Source organism: Papaver somniferum, unplaced genomic scaffold (genome assembly GCF_003573695.1).
Source record: "Papaver somniferum cultivar HN1 unplaced genomic scaffold, ASM357369v1 unplaced-scaffold_132, whole genome shotgun sequence".
Lineage (NCBI taxonomy): Eukaryota > Viridiplantae > Streptophyta > Magnoliopsida > Ranunculales > Papaveraceae > Papaver > Papaver somniferum.
In genome coordinates, this window is record NW_020622381.1 from 285,807 (window position 1) to 309,045 (window position 23,239).

The 23,239-nt window shown below is 36.5% G+C and overlaps 2 protein-coding genes and 1 pseudogene across 6 annotated transcripts; 1 reads left to right on the plus strand and 2 right to left on the minus strand.

Moving 5' to 3' along the window:
• Positions 1-477: 477 nt before the first annotated feature.
• Positions 478-5,949, minus strand: LOC113333160. 5 transcript variants are annotated; one of them, XM_026579668.1, is made up of 7 exons: positions 5,809-5,901; positions 4,612-4,789; positions 4,179-4,422; positions 3,849-3,933; positions 3,605-3,659; positions 1,340-1,478; positions 478-859 (listed from the first exon to the last, which is right to left on the minus strand). In XM_026579668.1, the coding sequence occupies exons 3-7, from the start codon at positions 4,356-4,358 to the stop codon at positions 743-745; spliced, it is 576 nt and encodes a 191-aa protein (XP_026435453.1). In that variant the 5' UTR covers positions 4,359-4,422; positions 4,612-4,789; positions 5,809-5,901; the 3' UTR covers positions 478-742. The 5 variants fall into 5 exon arrangements, with proteins under 5 accessions (XP_026435453.1, XP_026435451.1, XP_026435455.1 ...); XM_026579666.1 differs by lacking the exon at positions 4,612-4,789 and having other exon boundaries at positions 5,809-5,949; XM_026579670.1 differs by lacking the exon at positions 4,612-4,789 and having other exon boundaries at positions 478-844; positions 5,809-5,946.
• Positions 5,950-6,094: 145 nt separating this feature from the next.
• LOC113333161 lies at positions 6,095-17,424 on the plus strand (annotated as a pseudogene).
• Positions 17,425-17,727: 303 nt separating this feature from the next.
• LOC113332701 (WUSCHEL-related homeobox 8-like) lies at positions 17,728-20,197 on the minus strand. The gene is made up of 3 exons (XM_026579221.1): positions 19,828-20,197; positions 18,637-19,161; positions 17,728-18,066 (listed from the first exon to the last, which is right to left on the minus strand). Exons 1-3 carry the CDS (start codon positions 20,078-20,080, stop codon positions 17,984-17,986), a joined length of 861 nt encoding a protein of 286 aa, XP_026435006.1. The 5' UTR covers positions 20,081-20,197; the 3' UTR covers positions 17,728-17,983.
• Positions 20,198-23,239: the final 3,042 nt, after the last annotated feature.

Sequence of the window (23,239 nt, forward strand, 5' to 3'; positions counted from 1 at the left end):
TTCCAACCGTAGAAGTGATTTTACGTCCAGGTTTGGATTAATTCCAACCGTAGAATTTTATTTGCATGTAGTTTTACGTCCAGGTTTTAATTAGTTCCAACCATAGAAGCTCATTTTACGTCCAGGTTCTTTTTAATTCCAACCGTAGAATCTGATTTTATGTCTAGTTTTCTTTTAATTCCAACCGTAGAAGTGATTTTACGTCCAGGTTTGGATTATTTCCAACCGTAGAAGTGATTTTACGTCCAGGTTTGGATTATTTCCAACCGTAGAAGTTTATTTTACGACCAGTTTTTCTTCCCATAAAAACTGTGTCCCAAAATTCATCAAGTATACAATAAAATTCATTAATTTAATTTTTATCTAATTAAACTAAATTAAAATTAACTAAATAAGGGTTGTTTAGTCATTACAAAATTATTTTAGATAAGGGTTTTTTGATATTACTTATGGGTGACCCGTTTTTTGTCCTATTAGGTGACGCCCCTTTAATGGAATGTGACGCCCCAATAATAACCTTCTTTCAATAATAACCAGAAAGTATGACTATCAACAAGAATGATTGTAGACACTATGTCCCAACACTACTTGCATGATAAAATTACAAAAAATTAAAATTTCTGGGCCTCAACAAATTGAGGCTCTAGGAAACAGCCTAGCTGCCCTAGTCCACAAGACGGCTCTGACCGCTTCCAGCTGGATGAGTTGCTGAATCAAAGGTATACACACAAAGAACGTGATGTTATTGGTCCTGGACAACTGCACCCACTCTTTCCTTGCCATCACTGGCAGAACACACAGCTTTCCAAACACAGACCAACATCTTCATCGGAGGTCGTAATTTCTGCAGAAAAAAAATCTAGATCTATAAAGTAAGCAAGAAATATAGAATTTTAAGTCAGCTGGTAGATTTTTTTTTCCTGAGTAAGAAGTTACTAAAACCACGAAGTTCGAATGTTTCGGCTCATGTATACCAGTGGGTAAAGAAGAACCCACCATGTACAAAGGAAGAGTTTTAAATGGTCAGCTAAATGGTTTGAGTTGACTGTTTCATGTTCCCGCCAAATCACATGGTGGGTATTGCTGGCACACTTTAAACATGCTTGGTATTTTAATGAAATAGCTCTCTATCCGGGATTTAGGTTGGGGGAGAGTTGACTGTTTCATGTTCCCAGCATTTAGGTTGCAAACATGTGGGAACTAATCAAAGATTTTTGCATCTCCAGGTGGAAACACATGTCAATTCTGCGTAATTCACAAAATTGTTCCTAAAAGTTCAGCAGGAGAAAAAGTAATGATTGATGACATGGATAATTAAAAAAAGGAGGAAAGAGTTTACCTGGAACACTAACAACAGCTCTGCTTCCCCACGCACGACCAACCCCAAACTCCAGTAACAGGTAACTGGAGTGACACACTCACTCAATATGGGTTTTAACATCCCTCCACTGGGAACAAAACGGTGAACAACTCTCCCGCTACAAAAACAACTGTGCTTAGTAAAACAAACAAACAAAAAACGAAAAAAAAAACAGAAACAATATCCAAACTTGGTAAGTAGACACGGACCCAACGTTGCGCAAGGGGTCTACTGACCCCACTAAGGGATTGAGTCTTTGGTTTTTCATATAAGCCCTAAGGTTTCTCATGATATTACATAGAAACACTTCTTTTCTTTACTTTTGACCCCAGTAAACCAAATATGTTTAGTCTTGCCCCTACTATCTCAAGTTTCTAGGCCCATTACTGACTGTAGGAACAATATGCACAACCATGCAATTGAAAGCAAAATACAACAGTTCAGTCTAACAAAAGGGATCAGCTGAATGAGCTATTTAGAGCAAAGCTATCTATAATTCCATTCATTTATCCTCCCCAAAGTAATCACCATCTTAATTCAGAAGACCTAATGCAGCAGTTTTGCAGCTTCACCTCCCAGCATCCTAATATCTTCTAATATCTTCCATGGTTCAACCCACTGCTGAGCAAGTCATCGTTGCTTAGTCAGGTTCTCGTTGACACCTACAAGCCACCCTGCTCAACAGCGCCCACACAACGAGATGGGGTAGAGCAGTATCTATAGGCCATGTAATTGAGTGTTCTCTATACAGTGAAAATCTACAGTGAAAATCTACAGTGAAAATCTACAGTGAAAATCTAATCACTGTACTGTTGCCTTTTCAACAAATTGTAATCAGTTCTAATCAATCTTAGATTACTTTAGACTAAGCTGGATTAAGGTTTGTTCAAGTGTTTAAGTTTATCAGCTTTAGCTTAAGGCTTATTTTAGCTTTAGGTAGTTGGGTGTCCTATAGCCAAGTAGTGAAGTGTCTATCCAACTCATGATGGAAAAGCTGGAAGACACATGGCTATAAATAGACTCTCTTCCAGCCTCTTGCATATAAAAAAGAATTTCTGTTTTCTCTCCATCATTTAAGCATGAAGAAATATGAGTAGAAGTAGTAGTGATCATGTCATCCAACTATTTCTTCTTATAAGATCAGTTCTCACTCAATGTTAAAGCTGCAGAACATGGTGTTGGTACTACGAAGAGGTTTATGCTGCTGTTTATGACGTTGTCTATGATGCTGATTACTTCAGTTGTAGTATGAACTGTGTGTACCTTATACGGTGTTGTTTAAGTTGTAGAACATGTTAATACTAGGGGTAAATATCTATTTCGGCACAAGGTTATGGGTATAATCATTACTAAAGTTTAGTGATGATGATTAAAGAACTGAAATTTTAACACGCATAACTAGATTCGTGGAATCATTCTTCTTTGCCCAACCAGTCATTCTGTGAGAAAATGATACTGCGAAAATTATGGGTTAACAGAACCTCGTCCAGGTGGCCTACATTAAGCAGTCTGTTCCCTAGGACAATTGTAACTAATCAAATTCAAAACACCCTATAACAAAGCAAAGACTCAAGAGAGAATATGCCAAATCAGAGAAAAGATTATCATCAAACTTCGCAATAAGAGTATACTGTTAGCTTTTGTGGTTTCAGCAACAAATCACATTTTGTTATAGTAAAACCGGATTAGTGTTTATCCTAATCAAGTGTGTATTTAAGAATCAGATTAGGTATGAAAGTCAAAACCTGTTATGCTTTGAGGATATGGAACATACAGATAAAGTACTTCAGGTATTACCCATAAAGTGGCATCCTAGTAAATAATCTGAATGTGATGGCTGAGTGAAAGATACATGTCTATGTCGATAGTGAGTTGGTCTCTCTTCTAATCTTGTTTAAAAACTAATTTCTGCCATCAGTGAAGGATAGAGATGTATAAGTGGAAGCCTACCTCCAGCTGAAACAAAACCTATCATAAAGCTGTTTATCTATCAAGTTCTTGTCTACTCTTCTACATCAAAGTCAGGTATATCTGTCTTATGATCCGTGATTGCATTTATGTAGTTGTAGGATATAATGATCCTAAGAATGTGCAATAAAGTATCAGGATGAAGTAATTATTTTTATATCTAATCATGTTGTAGTAAAGCATCAATCATGTTTAGGTGTTGATTTTCTAACATATATTTCTCAGTTTCTCGTTCTCCTAAGCAACGTAACTTCTGAGGAAACACATATTTTTTACCTTCTGAAGTGTGTTTCAAGTTGAACTCCAAGTCCTGGCATAATCAAAACAGACTCTGGAACAAACACAAAGATGGAGATAGCATAATGTGACATTGCTCAAAAAAGAGACGGTTGAATTCACTTTCAATTCATAAAACTTCATATGCTTGTGAATGCATTTCCTCCTTCACAAGTATGCTGCTCTATAAAAATCAGAGAAAGAAGGCCTAACAAGATGAGTACAACGAGTTTGCTAAATTTACCTTTCTCAATTGAGTTCCAGTGCAATGACTTGACAATTATGATACCAAATAAATTGATCCAGAAGAACAATACACCTGGTGTTTCCTGCCATTACAAGATGACCATGTTAATAACAATTACCAGTATCTGATAACTTCACTGCTGTTTTCCTTAATTGGAGAGAAATATGCGCACACTAAAGCTAATTTATTTTATAAGTAATCTATCATCTCGAATACCTCGAGGACAATTCAACTCCTGAGACATGTTAGGACATTTCCTCCATCAAAAGAATACTTATCAAAAAGATAAATATAGGAGAGCAAAAGGAAATAGAAACCAGCAATTACCTGAAGCAGTATGAGAGATACAACATTCGCCAACAACAGAAGAATGGTGACGTATAATAGGAAACACTTCATAGTACTCTGCTGGACCACAATATGATGGGAGTCGATCACATTGCATGACCCAGTTTGCTCATCATGGTAGTAGGAATATCTCCCGTTGGAAATAGTGGCAACAGCCATTCTTAACCGAATCTAAAATTTTTTTATATCATTCAGCTCATACTTTACTAAGCCGCATCAACAACTGCGAATTAGAAATTGTCAATCTCTCAATACATTTGGGAGAAAGTAAAGCACTTGGTTATTTTTTTCTTACATTATATTTTTTTTGCTTTGACATTATATGGATGCACAGAGCCACAGACTGATATGAGAAAGGAATGCAGTGAGTCTTTTCTAAATTTTATCCGTGAATAACTAGAAATGAGGATACCAGGTTACGAAAGAATACTGTAATTAACAAAAAGGCCTTCAGTACACAACTCAGTACAATGGTGGAGAGCAATTTATGTGAATTACTAAATTCCCTCCTTTTGTATTGTTTATGCATTTCAACAGTGCCAGGAGTGAACTTATGGTAATATTTTAAACTCTCATGTTGAGTTAGTTCCCTGCTCAAATCAGAAAAGAATACACTAGATCATTGTCTCTGAAAGTAATCAGAAGCCATAATACAGAAAGACTGGTAAACATTCAGAAATTACTCATACGTATCGTATTACCAAGTATGTACCCTTTGACAGTCTCTATTTATTTATTTTTAATCTAATGAATATAATTCAATGTATAATACATTCTTTTGAACTAAACCTTTCTCAAAAAGAATAAAGAGAATGCCATAACAAAGAATAAATACAAAAAGATCCACCCAAAGAATTAAATTATGCTACTTATGACAGCTACCCCTTCAACTACCATCATTGTGCCTACAGACAATAGTTGAACCATGCCTAATCAAGTAATCGCTGAAAAAAATAGAAGTGTCTAGAAAACTTACTTAAGAACAGTTTACTTGAAATGACATACCTGGCTAAAAAATCAAACAACTGACATTCGCGAAACAAAAAAACAGGTGAAATCTTTTACTGTCCGCTGTCATAGTTGATAAAGCTTGTAATACTCATTTCTACCAACAGGCACATGCCCACCAATACAATTTATGTTCATCGAAGTTACAACATACAGTTTGATCACAAATAAGAACTGTTGATCATATTAGACCCAGAGATGATAAAGGATGTATTAACTGAGAAGAAAGGTTGCATTCAAAAACCACCTAAGGAAAGCTATAACCCTCTTATTACAAGGGAATCACAAGCTTGAAGAAGATAAAACGTTCAAACATAGAACGTTTGTTAATCCTGCTATTCATTTAGAAACATTAAAGGGTCTGATTCTTTTCCTCACCTCTTCGTCTAATTTGGTGTTATTTCATTATCATCAGCAGGATATATACCAAACTAAATTGCTAGCAACTAACTACGCCCCACCTACTAACCAGTATCACAAGTATTTGCGACATTAAGAATTAAGAGGGTTGAGAGACAATGTATCGAATACTTAACCTACCATTAAAAAGAATAGAAAGAAAAATCGCAAGGAAGATTAGAAAATTTGGGCAAGAACATACCTTCAAAGTGCGGCCATTAGTAGAGATCGGGACTGTTATGCGAGAATAATGTCGTCAAATTTTCATGGAATCTGAAGCAACAGTGATTTGGGATTGGTTTTTCTTTTTGACTAATTGAGATAGAAGAAGAAGAGGGTGGAAATAGATAAGGAGGTGTGGAAAACAGAATGTTGGTCCCAATAAGGGGCGCCCGAAATGCAAAATGTGGGTGCAGTTTCTCAGCGAACCGTATAATGGAAGGTGAAATTCATTTTCCCTCCCCAATAAAAAATTTCTAAGATCTTCCCGCCAAATGTAAAACCCTTAGAATACAAGAAAAATCCCTCTCTTTTTCTCTTTCTCAGAGCTTAAGCAAAACAAAACCCTTCCTTAATCTCTCCCCCACTCTCTATTTCTGTAGAAAATGGAAGAGTCTCCTGCAACTCCAAAACCAAACCCTAACTCAAGGAATATACACCACATAGGTGGTCTTAAGTTGAGTTCCCACTTCCCATACAAGCCATATGGTTCACAGTTAGCATTTATGGGTAGAGTGATTTCAACCCTAGATCGAGGTAAAAAACAAGGTCATTGTCATGCACTGCTTGAATCTCCAACCGGTACTGGAAAATCGTTATCACTTCTTTGTTCTGCCCTAGCTTGGCAACAGAATTATAAATCCAAGAATCTTTATTCCAATCTTTATCAATCTAGACCAGAAGATCCTTCAGAGGTTTCTGCTGATCCTCTTGTTTCTGGTGGTGGATTTATACATGAACCCCAGCCTTCCAGTAAGTACATAAATTTGTAATTTGTTTGAGCTTTTATTTAAATCTGATGCCAAAATTAGGTCATCAATTTTTGTTAGAATAGTTCTGTGGAAACCATTTTGTCAATACATAACCGACAAATCTTCAAATTTTGCTTGTTTCATGATTTCTGATAGTAATCATGATATGGTAATGGTCATGAGTTAACTTCTAAAAGATGTGAACTTTCTTGAGATTGCTAAGCAAACCTTTTTGTATTTCTTAGCTAAATTGCTGGTATGGGATTTTGTACAGGTAACTTAGAGTCGGGTTCGTCGGCAAAACCGCCAAAAAAGAAGAAGGCAGCACCTACTATCTATAATGCAACGTAAGTTATGGTTTTCTGCTAACCACAGGGATGATACCGTTTCTTGTTGTTTCTAGACATCAAAATGAATTACTATTAGGAACGTCTTACTGCTAACGTATTACAAGAATTTAGTATTAGGAACGTCTTAGTGCTAAGGCACTACAAGAATTTTGTATAATCACGTTCATTACACTTGCTTTACATGAAGCATCACCCAGTAAAGCTTTTGAGTTATCTAGTCCTTTCCACTTGAGTTTCTATCTTCTTAACAACTTTAGTACTAGTGTTTTGGTTTACAAATTACAAGGAGATTTATTTACTTTGTAAGGAGATATTACTAACCAAGCATGATTCAGCTTATCCCATCATGAATATGATTAACTTATCTGTCAACCTTTGCTGATAAAGCTTTATGGGTACTTGACCAATTTTAACTTTTGTTTCGTGTTGATCTTCAAAAGGAGGACACATTCACAGATAAGTCAAGTAGTTCGTGAATATCGCAAGACATCATACCGGGTGCCAATGGCTATTCTGGTAAGATAATCTCGTAGTCTTTTTATAATTGTACACACATGATACATGGCATCGGGAAGGATCATATATGTATTTGGAATTTTCAACTTTTGGCAACATACTCATGTTTGAGGAAGTCATTGCAGAGAATCAATCCTTAACTTCCTTTTTCTTTTTGACACAAACCAATCCTTACAGTAGGAACATCATAGGACTTCACGCTTTAAGCCTTCAGTGCAAATAATGTATGGCTTCATACATCTTATAATTGAAGAAGATATATTATATACTTGAGTGATTGGAGTATACGGAAACTAACATTTCTATAATATTTGAATTGTGCATTCCTGCTCTATTGCCACTTCAGAGTCATATAAAGTTTTTGAGAATTTGTCTGCTCCATTCTTGTTTTCTTACTCGAATTACCCACCCCCTTTACCCTGTTGAATTTTCAGGCATCAAGGAAGAATTATTGCACGGATGGAACTGTGTGTGGGAAAGAGAAAGTTGACGAGGAATGGTGAACTTCTAAACTTCATAGTATCCCTGCATTTTTTGTTTCTACTTATCTTCAATTAATGTGTGTCATTTCCAGTAAGTTGCTTTTGAAGGAGGATCGAACTACAGGAGGAGGATGCTTCGAATTCAAGTAAGTTCTGTTTCACTATTTCTTTTTAGGGTAGTTTGGTCCATGTGGTAGTGTTTTCTGTATCTGTAACATGTATTACTAATGAACCAAGTAACACCCTACCTCTTTGACGAACAGAAATGCTCATAAAGTGAAATGTCATCCATCCCTTCAGAAAGGTGGCTGCAACGAAGCTCATGATATTGAAGATCTAGTGAAAGTTGGATGGCTTGTTAAAGGTTCATTATTCTTCTATTGTAAATTGTAATATGTAAGAATATTGGCTTTGCTTCCCAAGTCCTTACCCAGATTTCTTTTGGCAGGCTGTTCATACTTTGCAGCACGTTCTATGGCAGAAGAAGCTCAACTTGTTTTCTGTCCATACAACTACATCATCAATTCAGCCATCCGGAGGGCCATGGAAGTAGATCTTAAAGACTCAATTGTGATTCTCGATGAAGCTCAGTATGCTCCTAGCTCTTATAGATCCTTAACAATTTGCTTGCACGGAACTTTGTTGACATATGTTGTATAGCATGTCACTGTAGGTACACATCTTACATTTAGTTGTAAGAAACAATTCACCACTTGCATGGTCTTGAAAATACTCGATTTAAAAGTGACTGCTCCACCATCATTATGGTTGTCTGGCTGGCTTTAGGGTTGGATCTCATTCTTTTTTAAAAAAAATTTTACCCCACGGCTTTCACTCTCTTTTCTTGTGAAGCCATTAGTTGAATAGATCTGCAGCTTTAGTGTACCAGTGTCATGAGCTTGTAGGATGCATGCGTTTGCATTCATTATTATCTGCTCTCAGTCTTCACTATGATCTTGCATATACAGAGCTTAAAGACACTGGAAAAGGTTCCACATCTTGCCTGTATATGATAGAGAAGGTTTTTCTTACAGGCGTTGAGAGTTGTACTGCTGATCTCCTAAAGTTCACTATGTTTACACCAAAGATGAAGCATTTCAAAATAAGGATCTCTTATCGTTCATTAGTTCCAAGCTCATGTAGCTTTTTAATCATTTATATCCATTTTCTTACTAGCTAAATAAGTTTTGGTTCGATGCTAAATTTGGTTTGCGTTCACTGTATAACAGCAATATAGAGGACATGGCACGCGATGCTGGTAGTGTGGATGTTGAAGAGGATGTTCTTTGTAGTAAGTTATGCGTCCGTTTGGTATTCCCTCTATGCAATGCCCTTTATAGAAAATGATATATTCTTGTCAATCTGTATAAAAGCATTGCAGACGGAGTTGGGGCAACTTTGCTTTTCAGATTCAATGATTTACAAACCTCTATATGAAACAATTCAGGTACACATTGCATTATGAAATTACTGAAGGATTATTTCATTGAAGGACACATGTTCAACACTGAAATATTTTGAACATGTAGGGATTCGTAAGTTGGATGGCGCACAGGAAAAGCACGTTAGTGAAGCATGAGTTTCAGCACCACTTCTCATGGTGAGTTAGTGAAATTACTTGGATACTGAGCCCCTTATCCAACTTCGGAGCTTGGTGATTGAGGTTGTTCAGGTGTCAATATGTATGTGGATGAGTTTGTTATAGACGCTATGCTGAATTCCTTTCCCACCTTGCTGGTTGTTGATTGTTATATCAACTAACTGCACATATCAACCCTTAGAATCGTGAAAGAACTTACCTATACACAATAGACCTCAGTGCTTGTCAGCTAAAGCTGCTACTAAATTTTTTAATTGGAGGTTGTTGATATTTAACAGTTCCAGAACTTCCAGTATTTTCCACTTATTATTTCTGTTATATTGGCGGGATAGTTGGACAGGTGATAACGCTTTAAGAGAGCTTCGAGAAGTTGGCATTTCTCAGCAGCACTTCCCAATCTTGCAGGAGTGTGCCACGAAGGTAGTTATAATTATTTTTGCTAGCTGAACTCTTACCTGTTTGATTTTCTAATTGATATTTTGGTCAAGGCAATCAAAGCTGCTTCTGATGCTGAGTTAGGGTCAGCTTATTTAACTGGCCTTTCAATGATAACACTTGAAGGTACTAACTGATTCATTAATAATTAACCTCTAGAACTTAGATCTGATAAATTATAATAATTAGACTGAAAATGTCATACAGGACTCTTTTCTTCTCTGGGATATTTTTTTGCTGGAGGAGCACTCAATGCACTTGATTATCAGCTTGTTTTAAGAAGATATGTTAAGAGAGGGGCTGGTAAGTATCTCAGAGCTCTCATTCGATTTTATAGATGTGGTTGGTTAATTTTGATTGCAATTCTAAATCTGCGAAATCTTGTTTTTACATCATGAGCGAGACTAACGATATGCAATACCTAGATCTATTGTAGTGGAGTTACTAATATCATTCAACATTGATATTTATGTAACAAAAATATGGTTTCAACATTAATAACATATGAACCATCTAGTCAGGTTACCACTACCATTTTACTAGGGATCCTTAAGCATAGTCTGAAAGAAAGGACTGGGGTCCCTTGGAGTTTTATGGATGACGGATGTGTTGGTTTTCGAGTTCAGGGTTCTGAGTGTGTTGGTTTTGCAGATTGCTTTTATTCATTCAAAATAGAGGATTACTAATTTGCAAAGTTAAAATAAAAAAAAAATATATTGGTAGCAGCCTTCTGTGTAAGCTTATTGAACAGTTTGGTACTTTCGTTTTGCTAATCACATTACGCATAGGACAAAAATCTGGTGAATGAACATATACCTTGAGCTTGTGGTGCTTGAATCCCGCTGTTGTCTTCAGAGAAATTGCTGATCTTTCCATGACCGTTATTCTTACATCTGGGTAAGCCTCCAAATCTATACTGTCTACTGTCCGAGCGTTCTCAATTTCTCTGTTATTAAGAATTAGTATGCGTCAACTATGCAAGAGATCATTGCTTCATGCATCTATGATTAGTCAAAGTTTTTGCTTTAGATTCATATTCATTTACCATCGAGATCTTCTCACCTGGTAAGCACTTTGAGTTCAACTGTATCCAACTGTTTCATACAATTTTCAATGCGTCTGAAATTTGTTGTGCAAGGTGCATGTATAATGATACTATTCATCTCATAATTCATGTCAATGTTAAACGCGTGTATCACAAAGCACGTAGAGCACGATACCTTGTTTGTTCTAAGTGGTGGCCTATATAAAAGACATTCTCAATTAGATCTGTAACATTAGTGTGTTTTCTGCACTTGAGCAAATTTTGTTTAGGGATATATTTCGCTACCACTCTTCCCTGTACAGAGTGTAATCTTTATTTTTTAACTATCAGAACTGTTGTTGAGACCTATCTATGCCTACATTTTCCCGTAACACTATTTACACTGTAGTTCAAGCTAGTTTTTGAGTATCTCCTCACTTGTATGTTTTGTGATTTCAGAACGCTTTCACCCATGGATTCATTTTCATCTGAACTCGGGGTTCAGTTTGAGACTTGCATGGAAGCTCCACATGTGATAGATGTGGGATCACAGGCAAGGATACAGTTACTTCTTGATTATAGCTGTCTCTATCGATGCACATCATGCACCATTTAACTTATTACTTTCATCCATTATAGCTGTGGTCTGCTGTAGTTTCCACTGGTCCATGGAATTATCCATTGAGTGCAAGCTACAAAACAGCTGATGCATATACTTTTCAGGTATATATGATTACTATAGTAAATTTGACATGTTAAGACTGCTATCCTAACTAGTATGTACAGTCCTAATATTCAATGATTTTAATTTTGAAGGATGAACTTGGTGCTTCTTTGAAGGAAATTTGCAAGATTGTACCAGGTGGTGCTCTTGTTTTCTTTCCTAGTTATAGTTTGATGGACAAGCTTTGTAAACGCTGGGGTGAAACAGGTCAATGGTCTCGATTAAACGCTCAAAAATCCCTTTTCGTCGGTAAGTTTTTCTATAACCATAGCTTTGAAATGTTGTTTACTTGGTTGAACAGAGCAAAAACAATTGGGCCTTAAAAAGTTATCCTGTAGGAGATATACTACAATTTTGTTTGCTTATTATGTTGCTCGTGTTGATATGTTCTTTTAGTTTCTATGAGTATAGCTGATGGTTGTTTTCATTTTCCAGAGCCTAGAGGAAACCAGGATGACTTTGAGTCTGTTTTGAAAGGTTATAAGAATTCAATTAGTCAAGGTAAAAAACCAGCTCCTTCTAAAATCAAGAGGGGGAAAAAACGTGACCTACACCACTTTTACACACAAGAGACCTCTAATGGAGGAGCTGCGCTTCTGGCTGTCTGCCGAGGAAAGGTGTGTCTCTTGATTTCACACAGTTATTTGCTTGTTTATCTTCTGTTGTAGAATAGAAGACTCAGAAGCGGCTCAATACGAATTGCACTTTTTGCATGTGATGACCCCCTTAATTATCTACTAGGATTTCCTCGAATTCTTGCTTCACCCTTTTTAATAAAAGGTGTCCGAAGGTTTGTCGACATCATCTTTATAGCGAATCACTGAAACCGTAAGGGGCCCTGGTTGATAATATTTCAGCTCGTAACTAAGTAGATTAGAACCTTCAGTTTTGAGTTCCCCAAGAAGTATTATCCCCAACAGATAAAAAAAATGGAGTTATGTGCTATACCACAGTTGGGCTGTGATGTTGATTTTCACCACTAAATGTTGAAGTGGGTATTTACAAATTAAAGATGGTTAAGAAAATGGAGTTATGTGCTGGGTGTTGTTCAACAAGAAAACCTTCAGTTTGGAGTCTAAGATTTATTATTTGCAATTCAACTTTTTTCAGGTCTCCGAAGGGATTGACTTTTCTGATGACAATGCTCGAGTGGTTGTATCCTTCCATTCTTTCTTCGGATCATAGCTATTCTAGAAAACTATAAAATATCCAGTACAGTTTCAGATTTTACTCAATCTGGAGGCTAGTCAAATAAGTGACCCCGATGAAGAATCTGGTCTGTGTTTGTTGCAATTCTCTTTAATTGTTTGTTTTATTAAGCATCGGCATCTTTCTGGTGTACTTGTCTGTGCATTCTATTCAGATTTAGTAATCCTTGACTATCTTAGGTAATCGTTGGCATCCCATTTCCAAACACGCAAGTATTTTTCAATATGTATTAGTCAACACAAGGTATCACTTACCTGGAGCACAATTTTCTGATGGATACAATTTTGTTTGCAGGTATGATATTCAGGTTGCACAGAAAAAGAAGTATAATGACACATACAGTTCATCACGGAATCTTCTATCTGGGAGTCGTTGGTACTGCCATCAAGCATTTCGTGCTTTGAATCAAGCTGCAGGTATGTATCATGTTTGTCTTTCTTCACTATTTTAAGTGTTAGATCTTAACTCTTAACCTATATATTCTTGGATCTTTTGCAATACCTGGAGGAGGCAAGTCATTGAAAGTGCAGCTACTAATTATCAATTACATTGTGTAGGTCGTTGCATACGCCATAGGTTTGACTATGGAGCCATAATCTTCATGGGTATTTTCCCTCTTCTCTTATCATTTTGTTTTGTATGGATGTATATGACTTAAAATATGATATACGGGTTAACCGTGAAAGGTCAAACATGCACACCTTTTTGATTCCATGTTTCTGTTTTTATTTGCATTTCTCGCCATTATAAATAGTGATAGATTGCTTACTCGTACTCTGGCCAAGGATAGTTGGACATCAAAAAAAAATTGATATACTATACATCAAGTACAGTTGCTACTCATACCTGCGTTTTACTACAAATCTTTCCTCTTCAAGTATGTCAGATTTTTTAGCTGTTATCTTGTTACTATCGAAGTTAGAAAAAGAAAATATTTCTAATTCATATCCTACAAACTACTTCCTGTTGAGGGCAGATGAACCCCTTCTCATGGGAATTTTATAGCAAGTTGATTCACGAATCATAGAACAGCCTCCTTCAAACTAGTAGCCCAGAGTAGTCTTACATTAAAAATGTATATGTTGCACAAATATGGCTTATCCATAAATTTCTGGATGGAGATTTATTTTGTTTATGTATTAGTATAGTTATACCTAAAAACTGTCCAATATGCATCCATTGTTACTTGGATTATATTATTGAAGTACAGAAGAAATTATTTTCAGAGAAAAATAAAGCTCAAACCCAAATTTACAATAGATTTGATTATAATAGCCGATAAAAAAAAAAACTGTTTTAAAAGTCTGATACATCTGCATACCCAATGTATTTATCATTATATTTCTGGATCCCAGCTTTCAGACACCATCTTAATCTCTGTGAGTTTCTTCTCCCACTTTTCTTGTCTTGTCTCCTTGGTGTTTCCAGCATTGCCAGTATTCGGAACACTGGACATGGCATTGGTTATATACTAAGTCCTGAATATTGCTAGACAAGCATTTTAGTTGTTCTTCGGAGTCCAGATTTGTAGTTTTTGTATCATCTGTTCATATTGTCCTTTATATATTCCTAGCGTACTTGATTGTTCAAGCAGATGAACGGTATAAGGAAGAAAGGAATACTGCATATGTTTCAAAGTGGCTCAGGAAATCCATTAAACACTATGACAACTTTGGCCATTCACTGGAGGGGTTGCAATCATTTTTCAAAGACGTGAAGGTCCTATGCCATTTGATATATCACCATGCTTTTAATTTCATTGTCTGAAATATCAATTTTTTTGAAAAACTAGTTTGTCTCCTTTGCAGGAATGGTCTAGACAAAAGTATATTGATTCGACGGAAACTTCTGACAACAATGTAGAAGACAAATCTTCTACAAAGATAAACGTGCGGAGCAAATTAGCAACAAAAAAGGGCTACGAGGAGGATATTCTTTCTAATACTTTGAGCAAAGGAGCAGGAAAGCAGAAAATAACTGAGAAAGTAGTTTCCAAAAACTTAGTAGCAACCGAAAAGGGACGCCACTTGCCCAAATCTTTAACTCAGGTAAAAAACAATGATGCTCATCACAAACTAAATCATCAGGGGAACAGCTTGGTGGAGACTATAAAGTTTGCTCGTGCCGATGAAACTAAGACGGCAACATGCAGAGAATATATTGACTTGGAGTGCAGTTCCCAGAAACACTCGAGGTATATTATCTTTTTAATCACGCTTTACTGCTGGTAGTGTCTTTCAGATAAAATGAGAATAAAATTGCCTATTTCATTTGTGCTTACATTGAGGTGAAAAAGGTTGATACACAGTGGTACTTTCTAAAAAGGCCACAATCCAGCAGCTGATACTTGCGAGGACTTCTGTCTCACATAGGCTGTTAAAAACAAGACATTTATTTTCTACATACATCATCCTCTGTTAGATTGAAGCACAACACTGAAGCTGTGTGCATAATTTCCATATCTCAGGTTTGATGGTAAATCTGAGGCATCTTCAACCAGTAGCCCTGAATCACCTGCAGTCGAGGGAAACTCTGGTGTTGCCGACACAGACAGCAATTCCATGTCTAGTCCTGCAGATATAATATATAGGGAAGGCCACATAAGTTCTACTGTAGTTGAGGCCACCAATGACTTATGGGATCAACAATCCGCCCATTTGAGATCACTGGAAAATTCAAATGGAGCCATTTCCCAGGGTACATTTGCAATGGAGATTACACCTGAAAGAGGGATTAATAATGACCCTGTCAATCTGAAATCAGATACAGAAACATTTCTGAGTATGAGCGTCAATTCTCATTCACGGAAAAGGAGAAAGCTGGTGGGTTCATTATTTCCCAATTCCCAGACGGATCAATTCCGAACTCCTGATGACAAATCCAACAGTAGCATGAGAAGTATTGGTGCCTCTAACCTTAGAATCAAGCTTGGCTTTGATGCAGACTGCCCAGGATGTGACTGCGAGAAGCTCGATGTTCCGGAAAGGGTTGTGCTTAACAACTCTAATGCATCATCTTTGTCATCCAATACTGCTACAGATAAGATCCTATATATCTGTTGCTCCCTCTGTAAAAGCTCATTAGGTTTACCCGAGAATGATTACCTTGTCACATGTTCATTGACCTCATCTTCCAAAGTTTACTTGACATCTGCTTTAAGAAATGGATTAGACAGTTTATCGATCAATGAACCAGAATCTGTCCCTGTTGTGATATCTGATGTGTCTTCTGTTGATCGACGACTTTATAATAGACTTCCTAGTGATGATGCTCCAATGCAATACCTGGTCTGCAAAAGATGGATGCGTGTTCAGTACTGTTTTCTGCCCGTTTTGTACCGCTCCCAAGAGTCTCCTCGGTCTACATGTCATGGCTACTGATGCACCAAACATGCGGTTACTAAATAAGGTACTTTATAAGTTTCTTTTGTGAACATATAGTAGATGGTGCAAATCTTCATTTTGGAGGTCAAATGGAATTTTAAAACATTACAATAACCTGTGCTTTGGTCTGAAATGGAAACTTTCTTTGGTTTTATTGGCCCTAATGTCTAGTGTTCGTTTTTCTTTCTCCGAGGCTTGAAAAGCGTGTGTTACTTTTTGTATATACAGATTATGTTTTATTTCAACAGCTTGGAAATCAAGAATCTTGAAGCGCCTAAGAAGAACGAGGTTAGCTCTTCTTACAACTCAGTGTGCTCTAAAACAAGTCTGTTTAACAAAATTTTGCCGGAACTAAATATGGGTGAACTTTCACATGTTTTCTTTTTGTCTAGCCCTGCTTGCCTGCTGGTGGTTCAAATCATGGTCGGTCTATTGACTCAGAGCTTTGCCAAGTTGCTCCTGTCTGGCAGTGGAGATTTTTCAGATGTAGCTCAAATTGATAAGTTTGCATATGTTAAACAAGAGCAGGATTCTGGAGGGTGGAGGACAACAAGATCCAAGGTCTGGCATCTTCTATAGAGATTTTTTCCTTCTATTTGAGTTTTACTTTTAATTTTTTATCCTCTGCTAGTTATATATAAACCTTTAATCTTTAATTAATTTGATTATCTTGCAGCTTAAACTACCAAACAGACGTTTTCGCTCTATGACGTAAATTATGTTCCAAAATAGATGAGCTTTGGGGATTTTTTGAGGTTGATGCCACTGATTATTATTGTTCATCACTGCCAGAACAAAAAGCAATCTGAAGGATGAGATTAACCGAGTATTATGTTCATCCAAATGCATTGTGGTTAATTTTGGGTTAGGATACACTGTAAATTATATTTCTTTATGCTCCTGAAGCGTCGTTGCTACTGGAATATGCCCGTGATGGTTGCAGTCTGCTAGACCTCTGCCTCTATGAACAGGAGATTTTTTGGTATTTCTGTTGCAGATGCCTTTCAAGACGCAAAATGGGTATACTCTCGTTGCAAACTGTAAATATACACGAGGAAAGAGCCTCTGGTTATAATGTTTTTGTATGCACAAGACAGTTAAATACTAATATATGTAAATGTTTATTGCCATCATATCCATAATAATAGTGCAAAGGTTACTCTTGAAATTCACTTCGCTTACTGCACTGATAGATATGTCATGTTAGTCTAAGATAACATTTGGTCTTACAGGGGGACAAGCCATGAATTTCTATGCTACAATTTTACCTATGAATTCTGGCCTTACAAGCATTTCAGGTTTTAGACCCATATTGACAGCATCAATATGCTTCACATCCTCTAAAAACACACATTTGGTCCATATGCGAAAAACCATTTATATTTATATGAACTAGCAATTGCATTCTGAAGTGAGGCACAAACAACTGGAAGAAGATTCTGATCATTATAAGCCTTAATCAGCATACTATTAAACTTAACATACAAAGTCTTAATTAACTTATCTCTGTATGATTAGTAGAAAAAGACTAAGACACATAACAAACCTAAAACCACATATATATTTGTCAAGAAGATTATCCTTCAGCTTTAACTGTTCTATATTGCCCATCAATCTCGAGTCATAATCAGCTCGGATTCCTGTCATTAAACAACATCATGGACGTTAAAGATGCAAATGTCATCACATCAGGTCATAGTTTTCTCCATGCCTATTCGGACTGTAGTTTCCAGGCATTTCCATCTTTCCCATAAGTTGATCGATCCCTGTTTTGACAAAAACAATTCATAAGAAGATACTATTCAATAGCTTATCATATACAAGGGCATGTTGCGGTGCTTATTCTAAAATAGCTTATGGTGCTTATTCTAGAATAGGTTATGGTGCTTATTCACTAATAAAGAAAGATGGACAAAGCAAAGTAAGAAGAGATGTAGAGTGATCTATAAGTGAATCACAAGTAGATATGGCGCAACGTCTTCAGAATGCCAAAATGGTAACGAAAGAAGAACTGAAAGATCAAAACTTGATGGGTGTAATAGTATCCTACAAATCATTTTTCTCCTTTCCAAAATTATTCAAGATGTGATGTTCCTACATTTGTAATTGTACAAGTAAGGTGTTACACCTCGATAACAACATGCAGGCTAATAAACATGATTAAGAATTGTTCTTCTGGGTTCTAACTTCTAAGCTAAGAGTACTTATTTCACAGTCACAGGGACTTCTCTTTTATTGAATGACATTTCCATCATTGGAAAAGGATATTGTACCTCAAAATTAAAAGCAAAAAATTAAGACAGCTACTGTACTGAGTTGTTTAGGAAAGAACTTACTCGGGTTTGACAGTACATTTTCGTAAAAGGATACATGACCTAGACTGCCAGAACACTTCGATCCACTGTCAGAAGGAAACACAGAATCTGCTGCTTTATTAGACTGCGGATCCAATGAATGCAGATCAGAATTGTGGAAACATACTTCTTCCACTCTTCTCATAGATGAGTTTTCGTGTGGGAAAGTTCTATCAGGTTTTGCCTTCTTTTCTTCAGGGGACTCGACCTCGGTCTCAACCTCCGACTCTGCGCTATTTGGTGCATTACCCAGTTGCTTGCGCTTCGACCGTGCCCGCCTATTCTGAAACCAATTATAAACATTTGTTTCTACAATTTGGCCATGTTGAGTCAATTCACTGGTAATGTCTTTGATTTTTTGTTTACTTGGAGTTCCATTTCCCTGCTCAAAGATACGCTCAAGAATTTGCAGCTGAATAGGTGTTGGAGTCCAACGTTGCCTAGTCGTGATCTTGTGACTACCAGATGTCATCATTGGATCACAATACAAATTTCCAAGTCGCATTCCTAATAAAATTAGAGCTTAAATAAGCCGATAAACATTACAACAACTAACTAGTAAACTAATCTAGTCGACTAAGAGAACAACAAGAGTACAAGACGATAAACCACAAACACCGTGCCCCAACTTAGCTACTGTCAAGTGTTAACCAGCAGGAAGCTTACAAATAAATATCTAAAGGAAAATTGAGATGAAATGTATGCAATAATAAAACGCCAGCTTCGTAAGAATCAGCTAGGATGACGTTCTGATACAAACAAGATCATGTGGGTAGCCATTATAATTTTGCCATATGTATTGAAATTATTTCACAAAATGACTTGATCAAATCTTTAAATATGATTTAAGATTTTTAACCACATCCTCCTTTCAATTAATGAGAAGTAATAACATTATTCTCAAGTCAACAAGCATATAGACATGGATTGAGATACACAGGGCCAGGGGTTGATACAGATTACCCTAATTCAAATTCCAACTCCATTAAGATTACCAAAGCTTTTCATTTCCACACTTGAAGGGACACCTAGAAAGTTTGTTACTTTATAATAATAAGAGCCCCAACTCAAAAATTAATCACAGAGCTCTTCATTTTGGCCAAAACCCACAAAAATGGACTCCAAGACAACAAAAAAACAAAAGAAAAGGAGAGAGTGAAAGAGAACCAAAACCTGAAAGATCTTGCTGAGCAGTAATGGCTTTATGCATCTGAACAAGTTGTTCACAAATAGAGGCATAAACAGAAATTTGTTTCCTTAATTCTTCAATTTGTTCATCAGTCATAACTTTAACATAAATTACTCCTCCATTATTCTCCTCTTGTACTTGTTGTTCCTGTTGTGCTGCACCTGCAGGTTTATCCCACTCCATTATTCTCCTCATGTATTCTTCTTCACCATCACCGTTTCTCATTATACCCATCATTTACAGTCCACTACTCAACACACTCTTCTTATGAAAAACAAACTTAGAAATTGTCTAGAAGCAGAAGAATCGACACTGAGAGAGAATAAGGAAAAAGAAAAGAGAATAAAAAAGCAGTCAGAGAGTCAGACATGCAGAGTCCTAAGCTTATTTTAGCGTTCTCCTTTTCCTTTCCTGTGTCTGGATGGGCGTATTTTAGCGTGGTATTTTCCTTGTGTCTTACCTTACCGGCAGTATATATATTTCTCATGGGATTCTTCAAATTCCCGAGATATTCATACATCATCGAGAATTTCGATCATCCAAACGTATCGTGGTCGTACCGTACAATATCAAGGATATCTCGTCTTAATAACTCGTATCAGCGATATCTAGGATTCTATAGAGTTAAAATATCATCCACTTGAACTGACAACTTCCTCAATGGGTATAGACCAACAGATAACCATGAAAGAAGTCAATCCGACGGTACGTATGATAGGACGATGGTCAGACGGGATCCCTAACGAGATGTTTCGTTGATGACTTTTTTAAGGATATCGGAGACACTAACTAAAGTCACGCTTGCCGTTTTGGAGGGATTGTTTGTTCCATTTTACGCCTAACATTTATCGGCAGAGACAAATATGCTCGGGCAAACTAAATTTACCTATTATTCAGAACCGAGTTGAGTTTGTTCAGAACCGAGTTGAGTTGGTTCTCCAGATACTAATAATAGACCGACCAGTTAGCATTTTATTATTATCGGCGGATAGAACCATTTGAAATCGATAGGCTCCTGTTCAACGCGCTAGAAGTGGAAGTCTGAAAAGGTTAACACTTTTACTTCCAGAAGTTATTTTAAAATTGTGTACTCAAACTAACTTCCAACGTTTTTTTTTCTTATTTTATGTTTTTTTGCCAATTAACAAATTTTAATTCATTCAAATCAAAATAGTGATTACATGTTCGCTTACAAGATTAACAAAAACATCAAGAGAAGCAAGCCACGAACTAGTCATCAAAGATTGAAGAACTCACCCCACAACGACGAAGAAAAATCTCCCCAAAACGGCGAAGAAACATGTCGAAAGACACAAAAAATGACGTACATACATCTTATTCAATAACTATTACCTAAACTGGAAAAGAAAAAGAAATCCTTACTCAGATCTGGTCTAAAAAGACCAAATCTGAGCAAGAAAGACGAAAAAACTCTTGGGTTTTTTTTTCTTTTTTTTTTGAGAAGGGAGGAGAAAAGGAAGAAGAAAGAGAAAAGGATTTTAAAATGTTAGGCCCAGTGGTCGTGGTTGTTAACGCTTTTTGACGGATCTGAGTATGTTTCGGACAAAAAATGCCTTATTTAGGAAATTCGTTTTTTATGCGTTATTTTAAAATAATAGGTGTTATAACGGTTAAATAGAAAATAAAAATAAATTATGACCTGGAATTCCTATCTAACAGTTATTTTCAAAAAAACGGTTATACCTGGCATGAAAACGGAAAAAATGGTCTAAAAAACTCGCGTTAAAATGTTATTTAGAAGGAAAAAATTCCGGAGACCCTCACGACCGTCGTATACGGGTGTGACCGTTTTTGCATAAAGAAAAACGGGTGTTTTTCAAACCTTGATCCAAATAGGCCATAAATCAGTCCAACTGATACACGGTAATTTAAAAAGAAAAAACGATAACTTAATCATCTTTGTCCAACCATTGAGACACCTTCCACTACTCTAAATGGGAATAACCAAGCAAAATTTTGACTCGGAGCAGCCCAAGGCCCCAAGCTACTCAGAAAAAGAATTGTCCCATTGTGAAGCAAAAGTTTTTTTCATCCATTGACACTATTCGATCATTGAAATGATCGAATAGTGTGAAATTTTTTTGGGCTTTTTGATAAAGTACTCCTACTTTTCACTTTACAGTAAAAAAATGCCCCCGTTTTTTACAAACTTTCTAAAATGCTCTTTTCTTGACCGTTTTATCCAAAAAACGGTAAACGGCAGTTAACAGCCGATATTACTTAGGTGGCAGCGCAAAAAAGTCTAAAAATCCCTTTGAACTAAATAGAGTTGAATCTACTTGAATCGTTGAGTTGAAACGCCGATTCGACTCGAGTCAATAAGAAACACGTGGCATCCATCTAACCATCAATGTAAAAGAAAAATCAACGACCCACAATAAGATCTAATCTCCCGACGGTCTTATTCCTAATTCCATCTTCTTCAACCTGTATAGATACAGATGATCTTCCATATGTTTCTGCAACTCAAAAAAATTCACTATAAGCTAAGAAAACTCAGAAACAATGATGGGTGGAGGTGCAAAAGACTCTCCAGGTAGTAGTAGTAGCAGCAACAACAACAACAATAAGGTGAGAATGAAAAAAAACATCATTCATTGTGCTATGTGTGAACAAGGTAATCATGACGCAAAAGTGTGTCCTTGGCTATATTCCATGTGCAAGCATGTTCCCTGTAATGGTGTAAGAGCATTGCTTCAATCGACAACAAATGAAAACTATGGGAAAATGTTCTTAAAGTGCACAATACCTACCTGCAATTATTTTGAATGGTTTGAAGATGCTTCTAACAATTGTAAATCCAAGTTGGTGTTGTTACCTTCAGATAACAGCTGCCAAGCTTGTGGAGAAGATGATCACTGCATTGAAATTTGTCCACTGCACCATCAACTTTGCTTCTCTTCAACCTGCAATTTCAGAATGTAGCTGAAGATATGCAACAATCAACATAACAAGGCAATAGCTTACCTTACCTGCCAAAAATGTGATGCTTTTAGATGGGCTACAGATGCTATCTTCCTTGTTGCAAAGGAGAAAGTTAGAGATTCAATACAACAAATGATTGATTTAGGTACAAAATTAGGAAAATGTCTTAACATGTAAACATGTTTCATTTCATATGTAATATATGATTTAAAAAGTACTATTTCATACATAAAGATGTTCCAAAATAACATTGTTGTCCAAAATAAGAAAGATGAAACTTTAATACTAAAACGTCATAACCCTATCTACTGCAAAGCACATAGTGCCATTCACTTCTTTGTCTGACTCATGTTCTGTTTCTTTGAAGTTGTAGAAGCTTTAGCAGGAGCTTTCTTAGCTTTAGAAGAAGATGCAGCTGCTGTTTTTCTAATGCCAGATGGTTGAGATGAT

Excerpts from the sequence above, each read along its gene's own strand:
- LOC113333160 (XM_026579666.1), bottom strand. The coding sequence starts at position 4,358 with ATGGCTGTTGCCACTATTTCCAACGGGAGATATTCCTACTACCATGAT. Across the intron at positions 3,660-3,848 it reads CTGGAACTCAATTGAGAAAG|AGTCTGTTTTGATTATGCCA; the intron begins GTAAATTTAGCA and ends TGTTTGTTCCAG. Across the intron at positions 860-1,339 it reads AGCTGTTGTTAGTGTTCCAG|ATTTTTTTTCTGCAGAAATT; the intron begins GTAAACTCTTTC and ends TTATAGATCTAG.
- LOC113332701 (XM_026579221.1), bottom strand. The coding sequence starts at position 20,080 with ATGATGGGTATAATGAGAAACGGTGATGGTGAAGAAGAATACATGAGG. Across the intron at positions 19,162-19,827 it reads TGCTCAGCAAGATCTTTCAG|GAATGCGACTTGGAAATTTG; the intron begins GTTTTGGTTCTC and ends TAATTTTATTAG. Across the intron at positions 18,067-18,636 it reads AAATGTACTGTCAAACCCGA|GGATCGATCAACTTATGGGA; the intron begins GTAAGTTCTTTC and ends TTGTCAAAACAG.